This window comes from Euleptes europaea, chromosome 7 (genome assembly GCF_029931775.1).
Source record: "Euleptes europaea isolate rEulEur1 chromosome 7, rEulEur1.hap1, whole genome shotgun sequence".
Taxonomy (NCBI): Eukaryota; Metazoa; Chordata; class Lepidosauria; order Squamata; family Sphaerodactylidae; genus Euleptes; species Euleptes europaea.
The window spans coordinates 10,732,820-10,752,961 of NC_079318.1; the positions used below are offsets into that span (position 1 = coordinate 10,732,820).

General features: G+C 45.7%; 1 protein-coding gene across 1 annotated transcript in view; it reads left to right on the forward strand.

Moving 5' to 3' along the window:
• PLEKHG1 (pleckstrin homology and RhoGEF domain containing G1) overlaps positions 1-20,142 on the forward strand; it is a 122,235-nt gene that overhangs the window by 73,870 nt on the left and 28,223 nt on the right. The window contains exons 3-4 of the mRNA XM_056853198.1: positions 5,008-5,108; positions 7,680-7,749. Of these exons, the coding sequence (XP_056709176.1) occupies positions 5,008-5,108; positions 7,680-7,749 (171 nt within the window). The remainder of the gene's footprint in view (positions 1-5,007; positions 5,109-7,679; positions 7,750-20,142) is intronic.

A 20,142-nucleotide genomic window follows, 5' to 3' on the forward strand; every position in this document is an offset into this window, starting at 1 on the left:
CTTTAGCCCGCTCACCCAGAGTCGGGTCCTCAAAACGGTTTCGGAGTGCTACCATGAACTCGTCCAGGGTTCGCAGCACCGGCGAGCGGAGTTCATACTGCAACACCATCCAGGCAGCCGCCTCCCCTTGCAGTAAGGAAGCCACGTACTGCACCCGGGACTCCTCAGAAACGAAGGTTCGGCCTTGTTCCCGCATAAAAATGTCTACTTGGACCATAAAAAAGGTCAACTGGTCTCCCGACCCGTCATACGTGACTTTCAGGTCCCGACGGGCCGGGGGGGCAGGGGTTGCGGGCGGAACTACCGGCGCCCCGTCTGGGGGAGCACCGGCTGGAGGTTGCAACTTCAGCGCATCTAGGGTCGTGGCCATCTCACCCATTACGCGTTGCATGATCTCCATCTGCTCCTGCATAGCCCGGCGGTCTTCCTGCCACTGCTTTCGTTCTTCCTCCATGAGGGCTTCTTTGCGGGCCGGGTCCCCTTCGAGTCCCGTGCTGGGGAAGGCCAACCGGCGATCCTTCGCCGCAGTCCGCGAGAGCGACCAGCCCTTGGGAGAGTCCAGCCAATAAGTAAGCCCCCGGGGACGTCCGTCCCGATCTTGGTCGGGGGCGCGATCCTTCGGTTTCTTTGGCTTGGCTCCCTCCTCCTTCGGGTCCGGCTTCTCCGGCTCGTCCGGTTCCTTTGGGGCATCGGGGTTAGGGGTGGTGTCCTCGTCGGCTGACATTCTGTCCAAAGCGGTACAGCTGCAGTCCGAGAGGCAAGGACTTGCAACTTAATGTGAGAGATCCCCCTCTCTGAGTTTGCTTCTCCAAATCAGTTGCTCAGACGTTGATACAGAAACAATAGATTTATTGAAGCCTTCAGGAGATGAGACAGGCACAGGTAGAAAGTTGCAAGTGAGGGGCTATACGGGTTTACAGAATATATTGACTCCAGGGCACTGGGGCACTGGGGTTCACACTTATTGTTATGGGAAGTTACAAGCTTGGCATAATACAAAACATCAGACGGATCCCAGGAAGTCTGGTGCGGCTATCACACTTCCAAGGCCGCACCGGCCTGAGGGAGTACTGGCAGGAAGAACAGCGGGGGGGAAGATACATGGGCCATCAGGCCTGGCGCCTGAGACCAGAAGGTGTGAACTGCTTTTACGAGTTCACTGATAACACCGCAGGTGATGGAAAGCAGAGACACAAAGACAGAGACCCTCACACCCAGCTCCTTCAACCTTTCCTCATAGGACTTTGTCTCCAGACCCCTTACCATCTTTGTTGCCCTCCTCTGGACACGTTCCAGCTTGTCTACATCCTTCTTAAACTGTGGTGCCCAAAACTGAACACAATACTCTAGGTGAGGTCTAACAAGAGCAGAGTAAAGGGATACCATCATTTCACGTGATCTGGACACTATACTTCTGTGGATACAGCCCAGGATCCGATTTGCCTTTTTAGCTACTGCATCACACTGCTGACTCATATTCAGTGTTTGGTCTACTAAGACCCCAAGATCCTTTTCGCACACACTACTGCTCAGACAAGTCTCCCCCATCCTATAATTATGCCTTTGATTTTTCCTACCTAGATGCAGAACTTTACATTTATCTCTGTTGAAATGCATTTTATTGGTTTTAGCCCAATTCTCCAGCCTGTCAAGATCATCCTGTATCCTGGCTCTGACTTCTACCATATTTGCTACCCCTCCCAATTTAGTATCATCTGCAAATTTAATAAGCATCCCCTCTATTCCTTTATCCAAATCATTTATAAAGATGTTGAACAACACAGGGCCCAGGACAGATCCCTGAGGAACTCCACTAGTCACTCCTCTCCAAGTGGAAGAGGAACCATTAACAAGCACTCTTTGGGTGCGATCTGTCAACCAATTACAGATCCACCTAACAGTAACAGGATCTAAACCACATTTTCCCAACTTACAAGAATATTATGAGGAACCTTATCAAAAGCCTTACTGAAATCTAAATAAACCGTATCTACGGCATTCCCCTGATCCAGCAAGGTAGTAACTTTATCAAAAAAGGAGATAAGATTAGTCTGACATGACTTGTTCTTGAGCAACCCATGCTGGCACATTCTAAATAAGGTAAAGTGATGCTGGAAGGTTCAGGCCAGGGCTCAAAGAACCATGCAACTAGTTGCAAGAGAAGGAGGGAGTTTAACTTTTCAGGGGAGTCGCTGTGTTGGTCTGCAGTACAAGAGCTAGATTTGAGTCCAGTAGGATCTTAATGACTAGAGAGATTTTGGGGGTATACTTTTCTTTGAGTAGACTCTCCCCATTATGCATAGTAAAAAGCTTTTGAAATCGAGCATTTCAACAACAATTTGTTAGGTAGCATTAGGGTTGCCAGGTCTGCCACTGGTGGGAGGTTTTGGGGGTGGAGCCTGAGGAGGGTGGGATTTGGGGAGGGGAGAGACTTCAATGCCATAGAGTCCAATTGCCAAAGCAGCCATTTTCTCCAGGTGAACTGATCTCTATCGGCTGGAGATCAGTTATTATAGCAGGAGATCTCCAGCTACTATCTGGAGGTTGGTAACTTTAGGCAGCATGGAAATGAGTTTTTAAATTGAGAGTGAAAAAATCCATTCAGCATCTCAAGGTGAGTCTGAAGTAGCTCTCTGGATTCCATATAGGAGAGAATTACAACAATATTAGCCTGCTGGTCTCTAAATCAAGGTTCAGAGTTTCTGGGACAGACTGTGCCATAATTTACCCAAATTCTGCAGTTTAGAAAAAAGTATCCTCAAATTTTCTGAACTGCATTTTTGAGGAAACAAATATTACATGTTAAACCTATTGCCAATAACGGCAGCCTTGTTTTGGGTGTTTCTCTTTCCCCCTTGAAACATGTAACAGTGCTTGGCAGGTGGCCCAAAGTTACTGAGCATTTTCTTTAACAGCAGACAAATGCATGGAATAGTAGCAGGGGAGCATGTATCATAATGGTATCTAGATGTAAGATAGGCTGAACTTGTGGGAACAGATGGAGAACTTGAGATTGAGCTGGCTTTTTCAGCAGCAGCCTTTATATTGTGTATTTCCACTCATAGGTGCTATTTACAAAGCCCAAATAACACACTTTCAATCCACTTTCAATGCACTGAAGGTGGATTTTACTGTGTGAACTGGCAAAATCCACTTGCAAACGATCGTTAAGGTGGATTGAAAGTGCATTATTTGGGCTGTGTAAGTAGCACCTTATATTTGGGGTGCATGTATCTTGAATTGCTACTTAATACCACAAAATACAAAGAACAGCTGCTTTAAAACATTGCCATTGCAAACATCTCAAGCTATTGTGTCGCCCTTCCTTGTGCTTTTCTCAATGTTATATTTTTTTATTTGTGTGTGTTTAAAAATGATCCAATAACACTTTTTAAAGTACTCATTGTTAATGTACTCTATGCCATTTTCCCAGATAGTTTTTTTCATTGTTGCTTTATCTGATTTTCCTGTGTGGGATTTGAAATGTGGTTGATATATAACAAATATCTTCATGGTCTAGATGCCATTTCCCAATGTTCCTTGATTTTAGTGCTACAGAATATTGTGTTGTCATTGGTTGAATGCCACTGCAAGTTGTCTGAACCCTTAGGCTAGAGATCATTATGTGTTTTTGTTAAGATTATTCCAGCTGTTTACAGTTCCATTATTGTTTTTCCTTCCTCCTGCAGTGTTTCTTTATAAATGTTATGGAAACACACTAGCTTTTTTGTTACACTAAATAGGATTTTACATTGTTTTTAATGTTGAGATACCTGGAGACTGGTTTACACATTCACTTGTAAAACCATGAGAGATGGAAACGAACCATTATACTTCTAATGCACAAATATGACCTGAATATCACCCAGTGTCATCTTAAAACCAATACTTTCCAGTGGAGTCAGATTCCACATTCAGGTGTTGACTAAATAAGTGATTCACATGCCCATATGAATTGTTAATGGAATTGGGTAAGCTAAGTCTTCAGGAAATGAAAGTAATTGTGGAACAATTAGTTTCTGTGTACCTAGAGTGGTGGTTTTCGAACGGTGCTCTGAAAACCAGGGGAAGCTTACCAGATGACCAGTCGGTTCCACCACTGTCGGACTTTCACTGCAGTATGTAGAGATATTGGAATGTGGGGTGCATTCGAAAGTACATGGGGGTGACAGGCCCCATGGGCCCAGCCAGTAGCTTGCCTGAACAGAGTGTGTATCCAGCCAGGACATGCTCCAGAAACATCTAAATGAATCCTGTGGCAGGTGCAGGGGTTGTCCAGCAAGGGAATTACTATAGAAAATAACCTCAAAACCTGTAACACTTTCTTTGTTCAATTACAGCTGTCTTGTTTACACAAGAGTACATAAAATGTAGCCTACACATCTTATCTGGCAAGCAAATTCATTTTGGCTGTAATATATTCCAGTGTAGCAAATGTTGAATTTCAGTGTCCCAGGTGGACACTGCAGAAGAACAGAGGCCCTATTCTTTTACAAACTGGCAACTGAGGCCTTAGTATTTGCATTGTGTTTTGGAATTTTAAAAATGTTATTCAGAATGCTATTTCAAGTTAGCATAAGCAGAGTCCTGGAAAATATGAGTATCTGTAGGAAATCTAGGTGCTTAAATTATTCCTTTCATTTAAAAGATCCCTTAATATAGGAGCATGTCACTGACCTTATTGAGTAAATTAATGGAGATAATTAAGCTGTCACTGTTGGTGAAATCTGAATACATTTGCAGCTTGAAAAACATACAGGGTACAGTCAGAGCAGAATAGCTAAACATTCTGTCTTTGGGTTTATTCCTTTGGTATTGGTGAACAGATAAGCATTGTTATCTTCCATAATAGAATGACTGTTCATTGTAGGCTTACTGAAGGGATTACAGTAATACAAAGTGAAACTGATCTGGAGGAGACTCAACTTGCACAATTAAAGATAGTTCCATTTATTGAGGAAGAATAGAACAGCCATCTTTAAGACATCCCTTTTATTTATTTCATAGGATTACCTTGATTGTATCACTGACCAATCCAAACTCTCCTTGGGGCCTGACGAACGATCAGCTTTGTTTGGAAACATAAAAGATATCTATCATTTCAACAGGTGAGTAAATATTCAAATAAGTGAAAACATGTAGGGAAACCTGGAATTAAATCTTTCATGATGCTTCCAGCATCTTCAACTAGAATAGTCTGTGGTATGAACAGAAAGTATACACAAGAAGTCTAGAAGACGTGACCATGGATCCCACTGACAATTTCTTGGAAGTTGTTCATTAACTTTAAGGCCGGCCTGTATAGTAGGACTTGGAGCAAATGAAAGACAGCCCAGAGCAAGACTGTGATAAGTATTCATGCATTTACCTGTTTCCTTTATGCCTATCCTGACTTCTCTATGGTGAGAGAGGGAGGGAGACTAAACCAGACCAAGTCTGTTCTTTCCCTTCTCCAGTGCCATGGGATGAAATAGCAATGGAAGCTATGGAAGTGCTCTTGAGTTTCCTTCTGTTTCTAATTTTAATCCAAGAAAGTATGTTCTGGTAAATAAGATTCTCTCCTACTTTTGTATGGCTTATTTTAACAACAAAAGACTTTCTGTTTCTTTTTGACACTTTCTTTTGTGGTTCACCTTTTTTAGATGACTATCTATGTTGAAGAAGCAGGAGAAATCTAATTTTATTACCCACTTAACCCATTTTCAGATTTTGTATGGAAGAAGATGGTACAATGCACATGCTTACCCCATCTTTTCCACTAAAACAAGACAGTCTTTATTGTTTTATGACACCCCTAAAACAATACAATGTGTGTGCACACATACACATATCCTTCTGGTCTAACCTATTAAACTTATGACAAGGCAGCTGTGTATTGCCATGTTCCTTATATAGCTAATATAATTAAAGAATGCTGGGATACAAGGTCAAGGATCTTGTGTTGGCTTTAGTGGGAAGTGCTGCTGGCATAGATGACACTGTTTTCACTGGTTGGCAGGCATATGGCTTTGTCCCCTTTTTTCCTATGTATTCAGCAGTTAACATTTGCTATTTCAGCAGGTATATCATATTGAGTGATTTCTCCACTCTGATCTCCATTTAACATCTATTAGAGTATAGTCAAGAGACGTCTTTGTTAAATAACTCCAGGGGATGCATGTGAAAACCAAGAATGATATTAAAAAGATAAAGTTATATAAAATAATTGCCCTCTTGAGTGGTTTTAGCTCCTGGGTTTTGACTGCTTTCTGTGTATTGCATTTCTCTTTCTGTTAGTTCTTGGCAGCCTAAAATTCTCCAAACTCAGTGCAAACATGTAAAGACATTTATAAAATGGAAAGCCAGAGTTGGCACATTAACTCCTAGCTATTACTTGCTATTTTGTATTTCATTCACAAAATAATGCTCTACTAGAGAAGGATAGATCATTTCAGTTATTCTTCCATAGTGAGTTGGTTGTACTGAGACATGAACAGAGACATATTTTCCCGTCACAAGCTAATAGCAAGAATGCTAACACAAAATGCTTTTTCAGTGACATCATTCTGCGCCACTATCTGAGGACAGCATTAGTGCATTTCTTTTCAAAGGAAAGGGCCTATTGACAAGCATTGGGATTAAACAGGCCACAAATTTAAAACTATTAATTTAGCTGCCTTGGACATTCTCTGAAATGAAAGGCAGAATATAAATATTTTAAATACATAATAAAGCAACAGTGTATCTACATGGATGATAAGACAAGCACAGAAGGGAATCAGTAACCCAGTGTAATGCGATGCATGTGCATCCAGATGAGAAGACCCCTGGCACAACTCCGTTGACCCTTAAGTTAGTGGCTATATGTTACCCATTCCCCCTACTGGGGAATTACCAGTGAGTGGGATTCCTACTGGAGCCAACCCCAATCTTGTAATTCCAGGAGATCTCCAGGTCCCACCTGGCAGCTGGCAACCCTACATAAGGCTGGATGCTTCCGAATAAAATAGTAGTTTATTGTAAGGAACTACATGTTGCATAGGAAAAAGTAGAGACAGTTTAGATTGCCATCTGCCTGTGTTAAGATGTATGGAAATAGAAAGGAACACATCTTGCTCCTATGGTAGTTAGATAAAGAAGAGGGACGGGCAGCTGGAAGGAAGGAAGTTTCTCTAAGAATAGCAGTCTAGGGCCAAAACAGAGCAGATCAAAGCAAAAAGATGTAGAGAGTCCTGACCTCTCTGTCTTTTCAGCTTTGTTGCCCCCTCTGAGGAGACGTTGCCCTGCCCATTCCTCCCAACAAGGGTAACTAGCTACTGGGTGCTAGAAGCTGAGCGGGACAGGGAGAGACACATGCATAGGATCATAGTGATGCTTTGTAGCGGAGCAGTTGTGTGTGGCACAGCCAGTCTTTCTGGTAACCAGTAGCTGCAAGAGCTATTTACCACTATGAGTGAGTGCGTTTTAACATAATGTGGTTTTGACAACAGTAGGAAGGAATTAGGAAGAATCATAAAAGGAATAGGCAAAATTTTGGTTACAGAAAATAAAAATCTTAAGTGAACTTTTCCCTTTAGGAAGAAACAATTTTACTGGAGTAACTTTAAGTTAAAATAAAATGTACCGGTAGCTGATATTTTAAATAGAGCCAACATATGTTTAAAAAGACTTCTAATTTTTTGTTTGTTTGTAAAAACTAGCGAACTTTTGCAAGACTTGGAGAACTGTGAAAATGACCCTGTGGCTATAGCAGAATGTTTTGTTTCTAAGGTAAGTAATATAACTTTCCCCTTGATACTAATCTGCAGTATAGTGCAGCTTAGCTTCTGGTATACAAAAAATGAAGAATTTCTCTATTTGCAATAGTCTACAACTGATAACTGATATGATTGATTATATAAAACTTGGAAATATAAAATAGTGTCAGTAAAATAATGATGCTACAGACTTTGAAAAACTTCATACACACACACCATGGCCAAGCCTTGCTGAATAAAGAACAATGCAAATGAAGCCACACAGTTTTAGTATTTGGGGCCAATTTCCATTTTCTTCATTTAATTTTGCTTTGGTTGTCATCCACCTGCGCAAAAGCTATTCAAAGGAGTGGGAGCTGTGTCATGGTGCATCTGTGCCTCAATTCATTATAGCCTTTTCTGAATTTCTTTCATAAAATTGCCAAGATAATTAAAATTGATTCAAGGGAATGAATTGAGAGTCATCTCTTTGAGTTAAAGCTATCTTTTTGAAAGGCCCTTGATTATTTTTGATACTTTCATTAGTGATATTTTCTTTCTGAATTGCTGTAAAATGGATTGAGAGCATTTTGACAAAACTACTTTTAAACATTTCCATAGTTACATGGCCAGTATTTAAAATTAATGTGCAAAATAAAATTGAAAAATGAGGTAATGCATAGTCTTATAGAATTTCATATAAATAAGAATAAAGGTAAAGTCTTGGTCTAAATGACTACATGTGGGCGTGTTTTCCATTCCTTAAGTTGTGAATATGACGCTTTCTTATACTGAGTCAGACCATTTCTCTGTCTAACTTAGTGATGTCTACTCTGACTGGCAGCAGTATACCTGCTATCCAGAATCCATTTTTAATTGGAGATGTCAGGGACTGAACCTGTGATCTCCGACATTTAAAGCATGTGCCCAATCACTGAAGCAGTAGAAGAGTTGGTTTTTATATACTGATTATCTCTACCTTTTATGGAGAATCAAACCGGTTTGCAATCTCCTTCCTTTCCTCTCCCCACAACAGAACCTTGTGAGGTAGGTGAGACTGAGAGCTCTAAGAGACCTGTGACTCGCCCAAGGTCACCCAGCTGGCTTCATGTGGAGGAGTTGGGAAACCAACCTGGTTCACCACATTAGAATTCGCCACTTATGTGGAGGAGTGGGGGAATCAAACCAGATTAGAGTTCATCACTCCCAACCGCTACACCATGCTGAGCTACAGTCCCTTTCTAACAGGTTCAATGCAGATTGCTATATCTGATTTTTTTTTTTTGCCCTTGAGAAAGGCAAATGAGAAAGAGGTGTTTTAGTCATCACCTTTATCATTTATTTATTTCTGGGCTGTCGTCAGGGGCATACCCTGAGGTGGGGCATCTGCCAAGGTCTGTGGCTTCTGGCAGGATCCACTTTATTAGAGTGGCTCTCCCAGTCTCACAGGCCACTCAGTGCCTCTGAGGAAAGGGCGAGCAGGTGACTGTGAGCATGGGTGGTGCGAGATTATGAATGGATGAGGAATGACACACAGGCAGGCAGGGAGATGTGGGGATGGAGGTGTGAGTGTGGGTCCTTGTGGTGGGCAGAGGAAGAGAGATGGGCCTTTGGCACTCTCTTCCCAGAGTCCCTAAAACCTGGAAACTGCCCTGATTTATTTAGTACATTTTTATTGCTCCTTTCCTCTAAGGAGAGAGAGCCCCACGGTACAGAGTGGTAAGCTGCAGTACTGCAGTCAAAAGGTCTGCTTATGGCCTGAATTCAATGCCTGGTAGCCAGCTCAAGGTTGACTCAGCCTTCAATCCTTCCGAGGTCAGTAAAATGAGTACTCACCTTACTGGGAGTAACGTGTAAATGACTGGGGAAGGCAATGGTAAACCACCCCATAAACAAACCCTAGTAAACATCGGGATGTGACATCACCCCATGGATCAGTAATGACCCTGTGCTTGCACACGGGACTACCTTTACCTTTTTTTCCCCCTCTAAGGAGCTTAGGGTGGCATCTCTGCTCCTCCATTTTACCCACACTGCAAACTGGATTAGATTGAGAGAGAATAACTGGCCCAAAGTCACCCAGCAAGCTTCATGGCAGTGTGAGAGTTCCCAACTCCCTGGGCTAACTTCGCAAAATCACTGCTCAGGCTTGAATGCAGAAACAATAGATTTATTGAAGGCTTCAGACAGATGAGACAGACACGGATTCAAAGTTGCAAGTGAATTGGCATAGCCGGGTTACAAAATATATCTATTCCAGGGCACTAGGGTTCACACTGATGTTATGGGAAGTTACAAGATAGATTGGTGCAATACAAAACATCAAACGGGTCCCAGCAAGGCTGCTAGGGCTATCAGATCTTCAAGGCCGGACTCGGCCTGAGGGAGTGCTCACAGGAAGCGCGGTAGGGGAGGGCACCTGGGAAAGACAGCAGAGGCGCCGGGTTGCGGGGAGGTGTGAACCGCTTTTACGAGTTCAAAGAGATAGGCAAGGATCAAAGTGGGGAAGGGGAGTAAAGAATACCAGACCCTTACATTCTGCCCCCCTTAAGGCCCCCCTCCCGCAAGGTCAGGAGGACGGGGCTTATCGGGATAGGCGGTGTGGAACTCTTGTACCAGGCGGGGGGCAGCCATGTGTGGGGCTGCCACCCATTCATCGTGTGCAGGTCCCAGATGTTTCCACCGGACAAAATAGAACAATTTTCCCTTTTTCCATTTGGAATCCAACACTTTAGACACTTCCAGATGGTTGTCCCCTCCCACAACCGTAGGAACCTCAGGTTTCGGAGGGGGGTGGAACTGGGGGGCCGCAACGTACGGTTTGAGGAGGCTTATATGAAAGACGGGATGGACGCCCTTAAGGGTCTTTGGAAGCTCGAGTTCCACAGTGACTTCATTGATCACCCGGGTAATGGGAAAAGGGCCCACATATCGATCGTTGAGCTTTTTGCAGGGTCGGAGGGAGCGCAGGTTCTTAGTGGAGAGATAGACCTGCCCCCCCACTTTGAGTTCCCAGCCCAGGGATCGATGTTTGTCAGCTTGTTCCTTGTACTTGCTCTTGGCACGTTCGAGATTTTTGAGCAACCAGGGCCAGGTAGACTGGACCACTCGTGCCCACTCCTGGACCTCAGGGACTGTTTCGAGCTCTGGGGTGACGGGAGCGGAACCAAAAGGACCAAATTCCGTTCCGTACACTACGTGGAAAGGACTGAAACCTGTGGAGGAGTGGGGGGCATTGTTATAGGCGTATTCAGCAAACGGCAGCAGATCCACCCAATCGTCTTGGTGGTAATTGACATAACAACGGAGGTAACATTCGACCACTGCATTTACCCGTTCCGTTTGACCATCAGTCTGAGGGTGGTAAGCTGAGGAGAGACCCTGTTCTTCCACCCCCATCAATTTTAGGAAGGCTCGCCAGAATTTGGCGACGAACTGGACCCCCCTGTCGGAGAGGACCTTCCTAGGGACCGAGTGTAGTCTGAGGACATGAGTGACAAACAACTTAGCCAATCCCTGGGCCGAGGGGAGTCCGGCGCAGGGAACGAAGTGGACCTGCTTGGAGAAAAGGTCCGTGATCACCCATAGAACCGTTTTACCCCGGCTGGGAGGTAGGTCGGTGATAAAATCCATGGCGATAACCTCCCAGGGTCGGGTGGGGCTCTCCAGAGGTTTTAGTAGTCCAGGGGGTTTTCCCATTCTTTTCTTGGCCGTAGCGCAGGTGGGGCAGCTGCGCACGTACAATTCTACATCGGCTCTCATACCTGGCCACCAAAATTGTCTTCTCACCAGGTGCAGTGTTTTGACAAAACCAAAATGACCCGCCAGTTTGGCGCCGTGGACCAGTCCCAGAACTTCCTTGCGGAGAGAAGTTGGGACGTAGAGTTTCCCCCCCTGTACCCACCAGGAGTCCCGTTGCTCCATGCCCGTAGGGAGAATCTGTTGCTCCATTTCCTGCTGGGAAGCGTCCCGGAGCCTTTGCTGAAAGGCCTCCGGGATCCCTTTGAGCAAGGGATTCTCTGGCAGCCGGGCTTGTGACCGGGTGGTGACAGCGAGCCCCGGGATTTCCCCTCGTTGTTCAGGGGTAAAAAGGGAGTCCACGGGGCGGTCAAAATCGTTGCGGTACTGGGGAAGTCGGGACAGGGCATCTGCCAGGGCATTGTCCTTTCCGGGGACATGCTTGAGAGTGAAGCGGAATTTGGCGAAAAACTGGGCCCACCGAATTTGTTTGGCGTTGAGCTTCCTAGCCCCTTTGAGGGCCTCCAAATTTTTGTGATCGGTACACACTTCGAACGGAAACTCGGCCCCCTCCAAGAAATGCCTCCAGATGGTGAGGGCATGTTTCACCGCCTCCGCCTCCTTCTCCCAAATAGCCCAATTGATTTCTGACTGGGAGAACTTTTTGGAGAAGTAGGCGCAGGGTCGCAGTTTCCCTTCCCCGTCCCTTTGCAGTAGGGCCCCTCCCAAGGCTACGTCGGAGGCGTCCACCTGAACCACAAAAGGCTTAGTGCAATCCGGGTGGGCCAAAACCGGCTCCGACGAAAAAAGCACTTTAAGCTCGTCAAACGCCTGTTGACAGGGGAGAGACCACTGCAAACGGGCCGAGGGAAGAGCGGCGCTCGCTCCCTTCCCCTTGGTACGCAAGAGGGAAGTGAGGGGAAGGGCTACCTGCGCGAAATTGGGGATGAAGTTGCGGTAGAAATTGGCGAACCCCAAAAACTGTTGTAGGTGGCGGCGTGTGGTGGGGGGTTCCCAATCCCGCACGGCTTGAACCTTTTCGGGGTCCATTGACATAACCCAGGAAGGTGATGGAGGGCTGGTGAAATTCGCATTTGGACACTTTGGCATACAGCTTGTGTTCACGCAAGCGTTGGAGGACCTCGCGAACCAACTTAACGTGTTCCTCCATGGTTTCCGAATAAATGAGAATGTCATCCAGAAATACCACCACCCCCCGAAACAACAAATCATGTAAAACTTCATTGATTAATTGCATAAAAACACTCGGGGCCCCAGAAAGTCCGAAAGGCATAACAAGGTACTCAAACATTCCAAAACAGCTGGAAAAGGCCGTTTTGGGTTCGTCCCCCTCCTTGATGCGGATGCGGTGGTAGGCTTCCACCAAATCCAGTTTAGTGAAGATTCGGCCCTCTTTCAGTTGCGCAAGAAGGTCATCGGTGGAGCTCCTTGCTCAACAACGGGAGCGGTCTGCTGAGGAGCCCCCTTTACAGCAGACCGACGGCGTTTTTTGCCGGCATCTCCCACTCTTCCTCCTCACTGGATGAAGGAGACGTGGTAGTTGTAATCCGTGACTCGGCCGAGTCAAAGGCTGCATTTGTAATCCGGGGTCCCGATGGACCAGTGGAGGTGGAGGCTTCCTCTTGGGCGCTCGCGTGCAGCGCGGTGGGTGCGCTCCGGCGTCCAGGAGCGCCGCTGCAGCGTCGAGGTTGGTCCTCTGCCGGGGTTTTCCCCGGTTCGGCCGGGGTTGGGCGAGGGGTAGCTGGGCGTCCGGAACGGGACGGGCACTGCGAGGCGAAATGGCCCTTGCCACCGCACACCAAGCACACCCCGGTTTCAAAGCGCTTGTGGCGTTCGGCTGTGGAGGGGCACCCCGGGGTTCGGGAATCCTTGATACCGCCGGGCCGGTCCCCTTTCGGCTTCGAGTCGCGACCGGTGCGCTGTCTGGACAGGGTCAGGAGCTGCTTCCGATTTTCGATGTCGGCGGCGTGGCGCACCCAGCCCTCGACGTCCGGGGGGTTGCCTTGCATGAAGGCCCAATGTTGCAGGTCCGGGTTTAGTCCCTCCCTGAAGCACTGCACCCGGGTCGCCTCGCTCCAGTCCAGAATTCTGCTCGACAGAGACTGGAATTCACTCGCATACTGCGCCACCGACTTAGTCCCTTGGCGCAGTTGCATCAGAGTGGCCTTAGCCCGCTCCCCCAGGTTCGGGTCCTCGAATCTGTTGCGGAGAGCGACCATAAACTCATCCAGATTCCGCAGCACAGGGGAGCGGAGTTCATATTGTAACACCATCCACGCGGCCGCTTCTCCTTGGAGAAGGGAGGCCACATACTGGACCTGGGACTCTTCCGAGGTGAAGGTCCGGGCCTGTTCCCTCATAAAAATATCCACTTGGACCATAAAGAAGGTTAACTGATCCCCCGACCCATCGTACGTGATTTTCAGGTCACGGCGGGCCGGAGCGCTGGGAGGAGCGGGAGGAGTCGCCGGCGTTCCATCCGGAGGGTTGCCGGGGGGAGGCTGTACCTTCAGCGCGTCCATAGCGGCTGCCATCTCACCCATCACGGCTTGCATGGCATCCATCCGCTCCAGCATAGCTTGGCGTTCCTCCTGCCAAAGCCTCCGTTCCTCGTCCATCAGGACCTCTTTACGCGCGGGGTCGTCCACGAGCCCCGTGCCGGACAGTCCCAAACGGCGATGCTTCGCCTCGGTCCGGGAAAGCGACCAACCCTTCGGAGAGTCCAGCCAGGAGTTAAAGGTGTTCTTGGGCTTCGTGCCCAAGCCCGGTCCTGGGTGTGGGGGGCCGGGTACCTTCCGCCTGGCATCCTCCTCCTTTGGGTCAGGTTTCTCCGGAACCTCGGGTTTCCCCGGTGAAGCCGGGGGGGAAGAGGGATCCTCGTCGCCTTGCATTACTGTCCCTTAAGGTACAGACGCAGAGCGAAAAGGCAGTGACTTGCAACTTAATGTGAGAGTTCCCAACTCCCTGGGCTAACTTCGCAAAATCACTGCTCAGGCTTGAATGCAGAAACAATAGATTTATTGAAGGCTTCAGACAGATGAGACAGACACGGATTCAAAGTTGCAAGTGAATTGGCATAGCCGGGTTACAAAATATATCTATTCCAGGGCACTAGGGTTCACACTGATGTTATGGGAAGTTACAAGATAGATTGGTGCAATACAAAACATCAAACGGGTCCCAGCAAGGCTGCTAGGGCTATCAGATCTTCAAGGCCGGACTCGGCCTGAGGGAGTGCTCACAGGAAGCGCGGTAGGGGAGGGCACCTGGGAAAGACAGCAGAGGCGCCGGGTTGCGGGGAGGTGTGAACCGCTTTTACGAGTTCAAAGAGATAGGCAAGGATCAAAGTGGGGAAGGGGAGTAAAGAATACCAGACCCTTACAGGCAGACTGGAACAGGCTGGGAAATTCTTTATTGCCTCAGTGTTGAACATTAAGGTTGAGTTTTGTTCAACCTCCTCACTTCATGCAACTGACGTAGCCAATATACACTGACAGGGCCCCCTCCTTAAAGCTCCTATTAGGCCTACCACATGTTATCAGATTCCCATATTTCATAATATAGGACAATCATATGTATAGGTTTTCTGCTTTCTGTATTTGTGCAGGAGACCTTGATTCTGTTGAGGATAGCCTCGTATATGTAACATAAGTTATTTACTGTAGTTACTGATGCTTTATTGTAAAAGAATTTCTTTGATGGGAGATTTTCTTTTTCTATTTTAATAATTTATTCTGCTTCCAGGGTTTAAGAAGTCTTTATGGGAAGGGAAGATGGAATGATCTGCTATTGGTAGGGTTGTCAGGTACCCCCTGGCAACTGGCATGGGATGGGGGGGGGGAACTTACTAACAGCAAACTAAGGCCTAGGCCTCTGTTGCCAGCAATGTGTTGCTTTCACTTCCGGCATACATTGGATGTATGTCATCATGCCACCGGTAATGTGAGAATGCTCTAGCCTTTGAGCAAAAACTCTATAGTAGAAGCCATTTTATCATGGAGCTTTTGCCCAAAAACCAGAGCTTCCTCACATTGCTGGTGGTGAGATGGTTTCACTTCCAGTGAATGCCAGAAATGAGAGCAATGCTGGCAACAGAAACCTTGGCCTCAGTTTGCTGCTGATAAGCCCCCCACCAGCCATCTGTGCTAGGGGGAGGGACCTCAAAGTGGGGAATCCCTGCCCCCGGCAGGGGTCTGGGAACCCTAGATATTGCTTGTTGATGTGATGGGGATGGACTAAGATGTCTTGAAAAAAGGTCATTAGACTTGCATAGGTGCTAGTACCTGTGCCTCCCAGTCATTGGAATGATTTCTGAACATTAGCCCAACAGTGCCAGCATGGTTTTTCTTCTGATAATCAGAAACTTGCATTTCTTTGTGTGTTTTTTCTTTTGTGGCTTATTTAAAACCATAGCCAGAATTTTCTGAAAACTAAAGTCTCCATCAACTATAGGGTGGCCCCTGCACTCCTATCCCCCTCAGTGCTCAATGTGGCAGTGGGAGCAAAAATGGGAAGATAGTGTTGCACGAAGTTACAACTTTGTCAGTTCTGGGTGAAGTCTCAGATGTGGTGTCACCATATTGGATGATGCTCTAGGTATTTCCCCAATCTTTATGGTATTTAGTATAGTGATTGGGGGAATTCTTAGAGTGTTGCTCGATGTGGTGACCTCACTTCCAGGTCTTTACCTTCAAAACAGATAAAAGGAAGTATTTCTTCACACAATGCATAGTTAAATTGTGGAACTCCCTGCCCCAGGATATGGTGATGGCTGCCAACTTGGAAGGCTTTAAGAGGGGAGTGAACGTGTTCATGGAGGAGAGAGCTATTCATGGCTACTAGTAAAAATGGATACTAGTCATGATGCATACCTATTCTCTCCAGGATCAGAGGAGCATGCCTATGATATAAGTTGCTGTGGAACACAGGCAGGATAATTCTGCTGCAGTTGTCTTGTTTATAGGCTTCCTAGAGGCACCTGGTTGGCCATTGTGTGAACAGCTTGCTGGACTTGCTGGGCCTTGGTCTGATCCAGCATGGCTTTTCTTATGTTTTTATATGTTGAACAATGCTCCTCCTCCTCATGCTCCACCTCAGAAATCTTGTGCAATTGTTAGGCTTACATGTGGTAACCCTAATCAGCTCCCCAATTTTGTGTTTGAAGGCAAAGCTGTGATACTCTTTGGGACAGGAAGTGAGGGAGCAGAAGTGCCTGCAGACTGTAGTAAAGTGCTCTTTCCAGGCTTGCAAGTTTGCCAAAGTAGTTCTTTGGGGCTTACTGGCAATTTTCTGTTCTGTAACCCTTTGAGATTAAAGACCCCAGAATCAAGACTTAAGAACTGTGGCATAGACATTCCATTTATTCTTTTTGCCTAGGCAAGAGCTCTCCCCAGCTACTTTGCAAGCATAATGATGGGTCCCAGTTAGTGCTGAAGCTCCTGATGGGTGAAAGTTCTATCTTTAGTTTGGTTCATTGTTGCATTTTAGAAATAGAGAAAGTTATTTTGGTGGTTTTGAGTCTGGTTAATTGTTTTGGCTTTTGTCTCTAATTCTAATGATTGGAACTTTCCCCCTTTTTATCTGCTGAGGCATTTGAGCTTGAAGTTCTCTGCCTTTACTTAGAGAGGGTGTTTAGGAACGTCTGATGGGAAATCTTTGACTCCAAGTACTTAACCCATGCAGGTTCAATGGAGTTAGATGATTTAGACATTTAAAGACAGTGGTTATTTTTCAGCCATGTTGAAGTCTGGCATTGGGCAGTCTGGATATTAATTTCTTCCATATCTTCTCCCCTGCCTTCTCTTCTCTTCACTTGTACACAATAGTAGTAGCATCTGTAAAGGCATCTTTTTTAAATATGGATTTATACTTTATGGTTTTCCTAAGTACTACATAACATTATCACTTGCATAGGTTGAGGACTATTGCATATCTCACATTGTAGATTTAAGGCTATCTGCTGGCCACCATCCATGTTGCACAGCTTTTGTTGAACATCAAAGGTGCTTCCTACAGATGTAAGCATCTGTGATGTTAACTAGAAATGCAGGTTTGATGGACAATAAACATGCCAAGTATATTATGGCATGACTTTCTTCTTTATGTGTGGTATCTACTTTGCAAAAACAACACCACACCTTAATTCTAACTTTGATAGTCTGTAAAATATTCTGCTTTGGCCTGTTATGCAAGGGGAATGTGGATTGGATCACTGGCAAAGGTCTTGAATATTGAAGTGGTGCACCTGGGCGGCAAGCTACAGATGTCAGTAGGGTAGTGAAGGTGTGCCAGTGAAGTTGTAGCGTGTGAGGCTCTGAGTGGAAAATGTGTGTTCGAGAGGGAGGTGAGGAAAACGATGACACTGTCCATGACTCCATCTACATCAGCAGGACCAGTTATCTGTGAATTGGTTCAGTGCTGCAGCCACAAAGCATAAATATGAACTGTGAGGCATCTGTGCCCCATACAGCCTATCAAAGAGCAAGTGTGGAGCTAGAAACAACATAGCTGTGCCACATACTGACCAGGAGAAAGAGACTGTCATTCAGGCACAGCAACATAGCCAGTCCTTCTGATGTTCATATTCCACAGACACAAAAGAAAGAGAACAGTGACCTGTGAGAAAATGTGTTGTTAAAAAGGGCCCACACAAAAATGCTATACCTTCACAGATCATAAAATGTGACTTGACTAAGGACAGGACTGGATTTGGCCGTTAAAATGGCCTCGGAGCAAACTAGGAGCTCTAGGCTGATCCTGCATTGATCAAGGGGTTGGACTAGATGGCCTACATGGCCCCTTCCAACTCTATGATACTATGATTCTGTGAACTGCTTAGCCCTGGCAGGAATCCTGTGGTTTGGGCTGCACCAAGTTTACCCATTGCCTTCTCCCACAGAACAGCTCAACTTTAACCTAGGCTGTGGTGGTGCAGGAGGAGGCAAAAGGTGAGTCCGTGCCGATTGTTGCCACCAGTAGCTGTGTCCAAGCCAAGTGGTAATCCCTGCAGCACTGGCAGTGCTACTGAGGCTCAGCTTGGATTGCATCTGGCCACCTACTTTTATATTAGTACCTACTTTTATATTAGTAGCTAAATAATTGAAACTATTGTGTTGGTGATGTAGACATTTTTGTAAGAGAGCGAAAAGTTTTTTAGGCCTAATTTAACGCATAAGTTGCCTTGAGTCTCATTGAGAAAGGCAGACTCTGTGTGTGTGTGTGTGTGTGTGTGTCGCCAAGTCACAGCTGATTTATGGAGACCCTGTAGGGTTTCCAAGAGATATTTGGATGTGATTTGCCATTGCCTGCCTCTGCCTGGGCTGAGAGAGTTCTGAGAAATGAGACTGGGCCAAGGTATCAAGGCAGACTATAAATCAAGTAAATAAATTAAATAGTTTGTAAAATGGATTCAGTTGTATTTATAATATATGCCTGTATTTGTAATATATGTGTTCTGTAGTAAATAGTATAAAACACAATTCTTATGACAGCTCAAAAAAATTTCCATTCATGGGATGGCATTTGTAGTTGTGGCTGTGAGAGATCAGCATAGTTGTGATTCTTTGTATTGTTTCCTGCTTTTCATATTTGTTTGCTTTAAATTCTTATTTACTGTTTGGGTATAATGTTAACATTGAATCCTACATTTGGAGATGTTGTTGGAGGGCTTTCATCTTTATTATGAAAGATAAGAGTTATGAGAGTCTACTGATTCCATCGGCTAATTACAGACTGTAACGTCTGTTGGAGATTGTGGTTAACTTGATTACTAGTTCCTTGCAGGGGTAGATTTCTGCCCTAGCTGTTTACTTTAAAGCACGTACATTTAATAGGTTGTGATGCAAGTTTTTGTTCCTCGGTGAAGAGAACTACGTGAATTCAAATTGGGAAAATGATGAAGTATCTAGCTATACATCAGCAAAGTTCAGCTGAAATGTTTCATAATTACTGGCTGGACTGTTATCTGGTAACAAGGCAGGCTTTTAAGCAGGGTGAATGGTTTTACTGATCTCTTTTTAAAAAGTCAGATAGCCTGTTTTGACCATAGCACATGCCAAAATGCTTATGCAAATGTTTTCCTCAATTAGGGGCTCGTTCACACAAGAGTGAGCAGTCTTGGCCAGAGGCAAATGTAATAGGTGAATTAAGTAGGGTTACCAGCCTCAAAGTGGGGCCTTGCTTGCTCTTGAAATTATAACTGATCTCCAGACTACAGAGATCAGTTCCCCTAGAAGAAATGGCATCACATCTCCACTGAGCCCCCTCCCTTCTGCAAACTTTACCTTCCCCAGGCTCCATCCCCAAATCACCAGGTATTTCCCAAGCCAGGTATAGCAATACTAGAACTATATGAGTATGGATAGCAGAAGCAATTTGTCAATACTTTTTTTTCTTAGCTGCAGTCATGGGAGTTGCTGCTGCTTACAGCCATCCAATTTGTACATCACCGTTTCCGTTCGGTATGGTGTGTGTGTGTGTATAAAGTGCCCTCAAGTAGCAACTGGCTGGTGGGTTTTTCAAGGCAAGTAATTAAGCAGAGGTAGTTTGCTAGTTGTATATCGTTTCCTCTGCAGAGTCTTTCTTGGAGGTCTCCTTTCCAAGTACTGATCCAGCTTAGCTTCTGAGATCTGATGAGATCAGGCTATACTATAGCATTCCACATCCATTG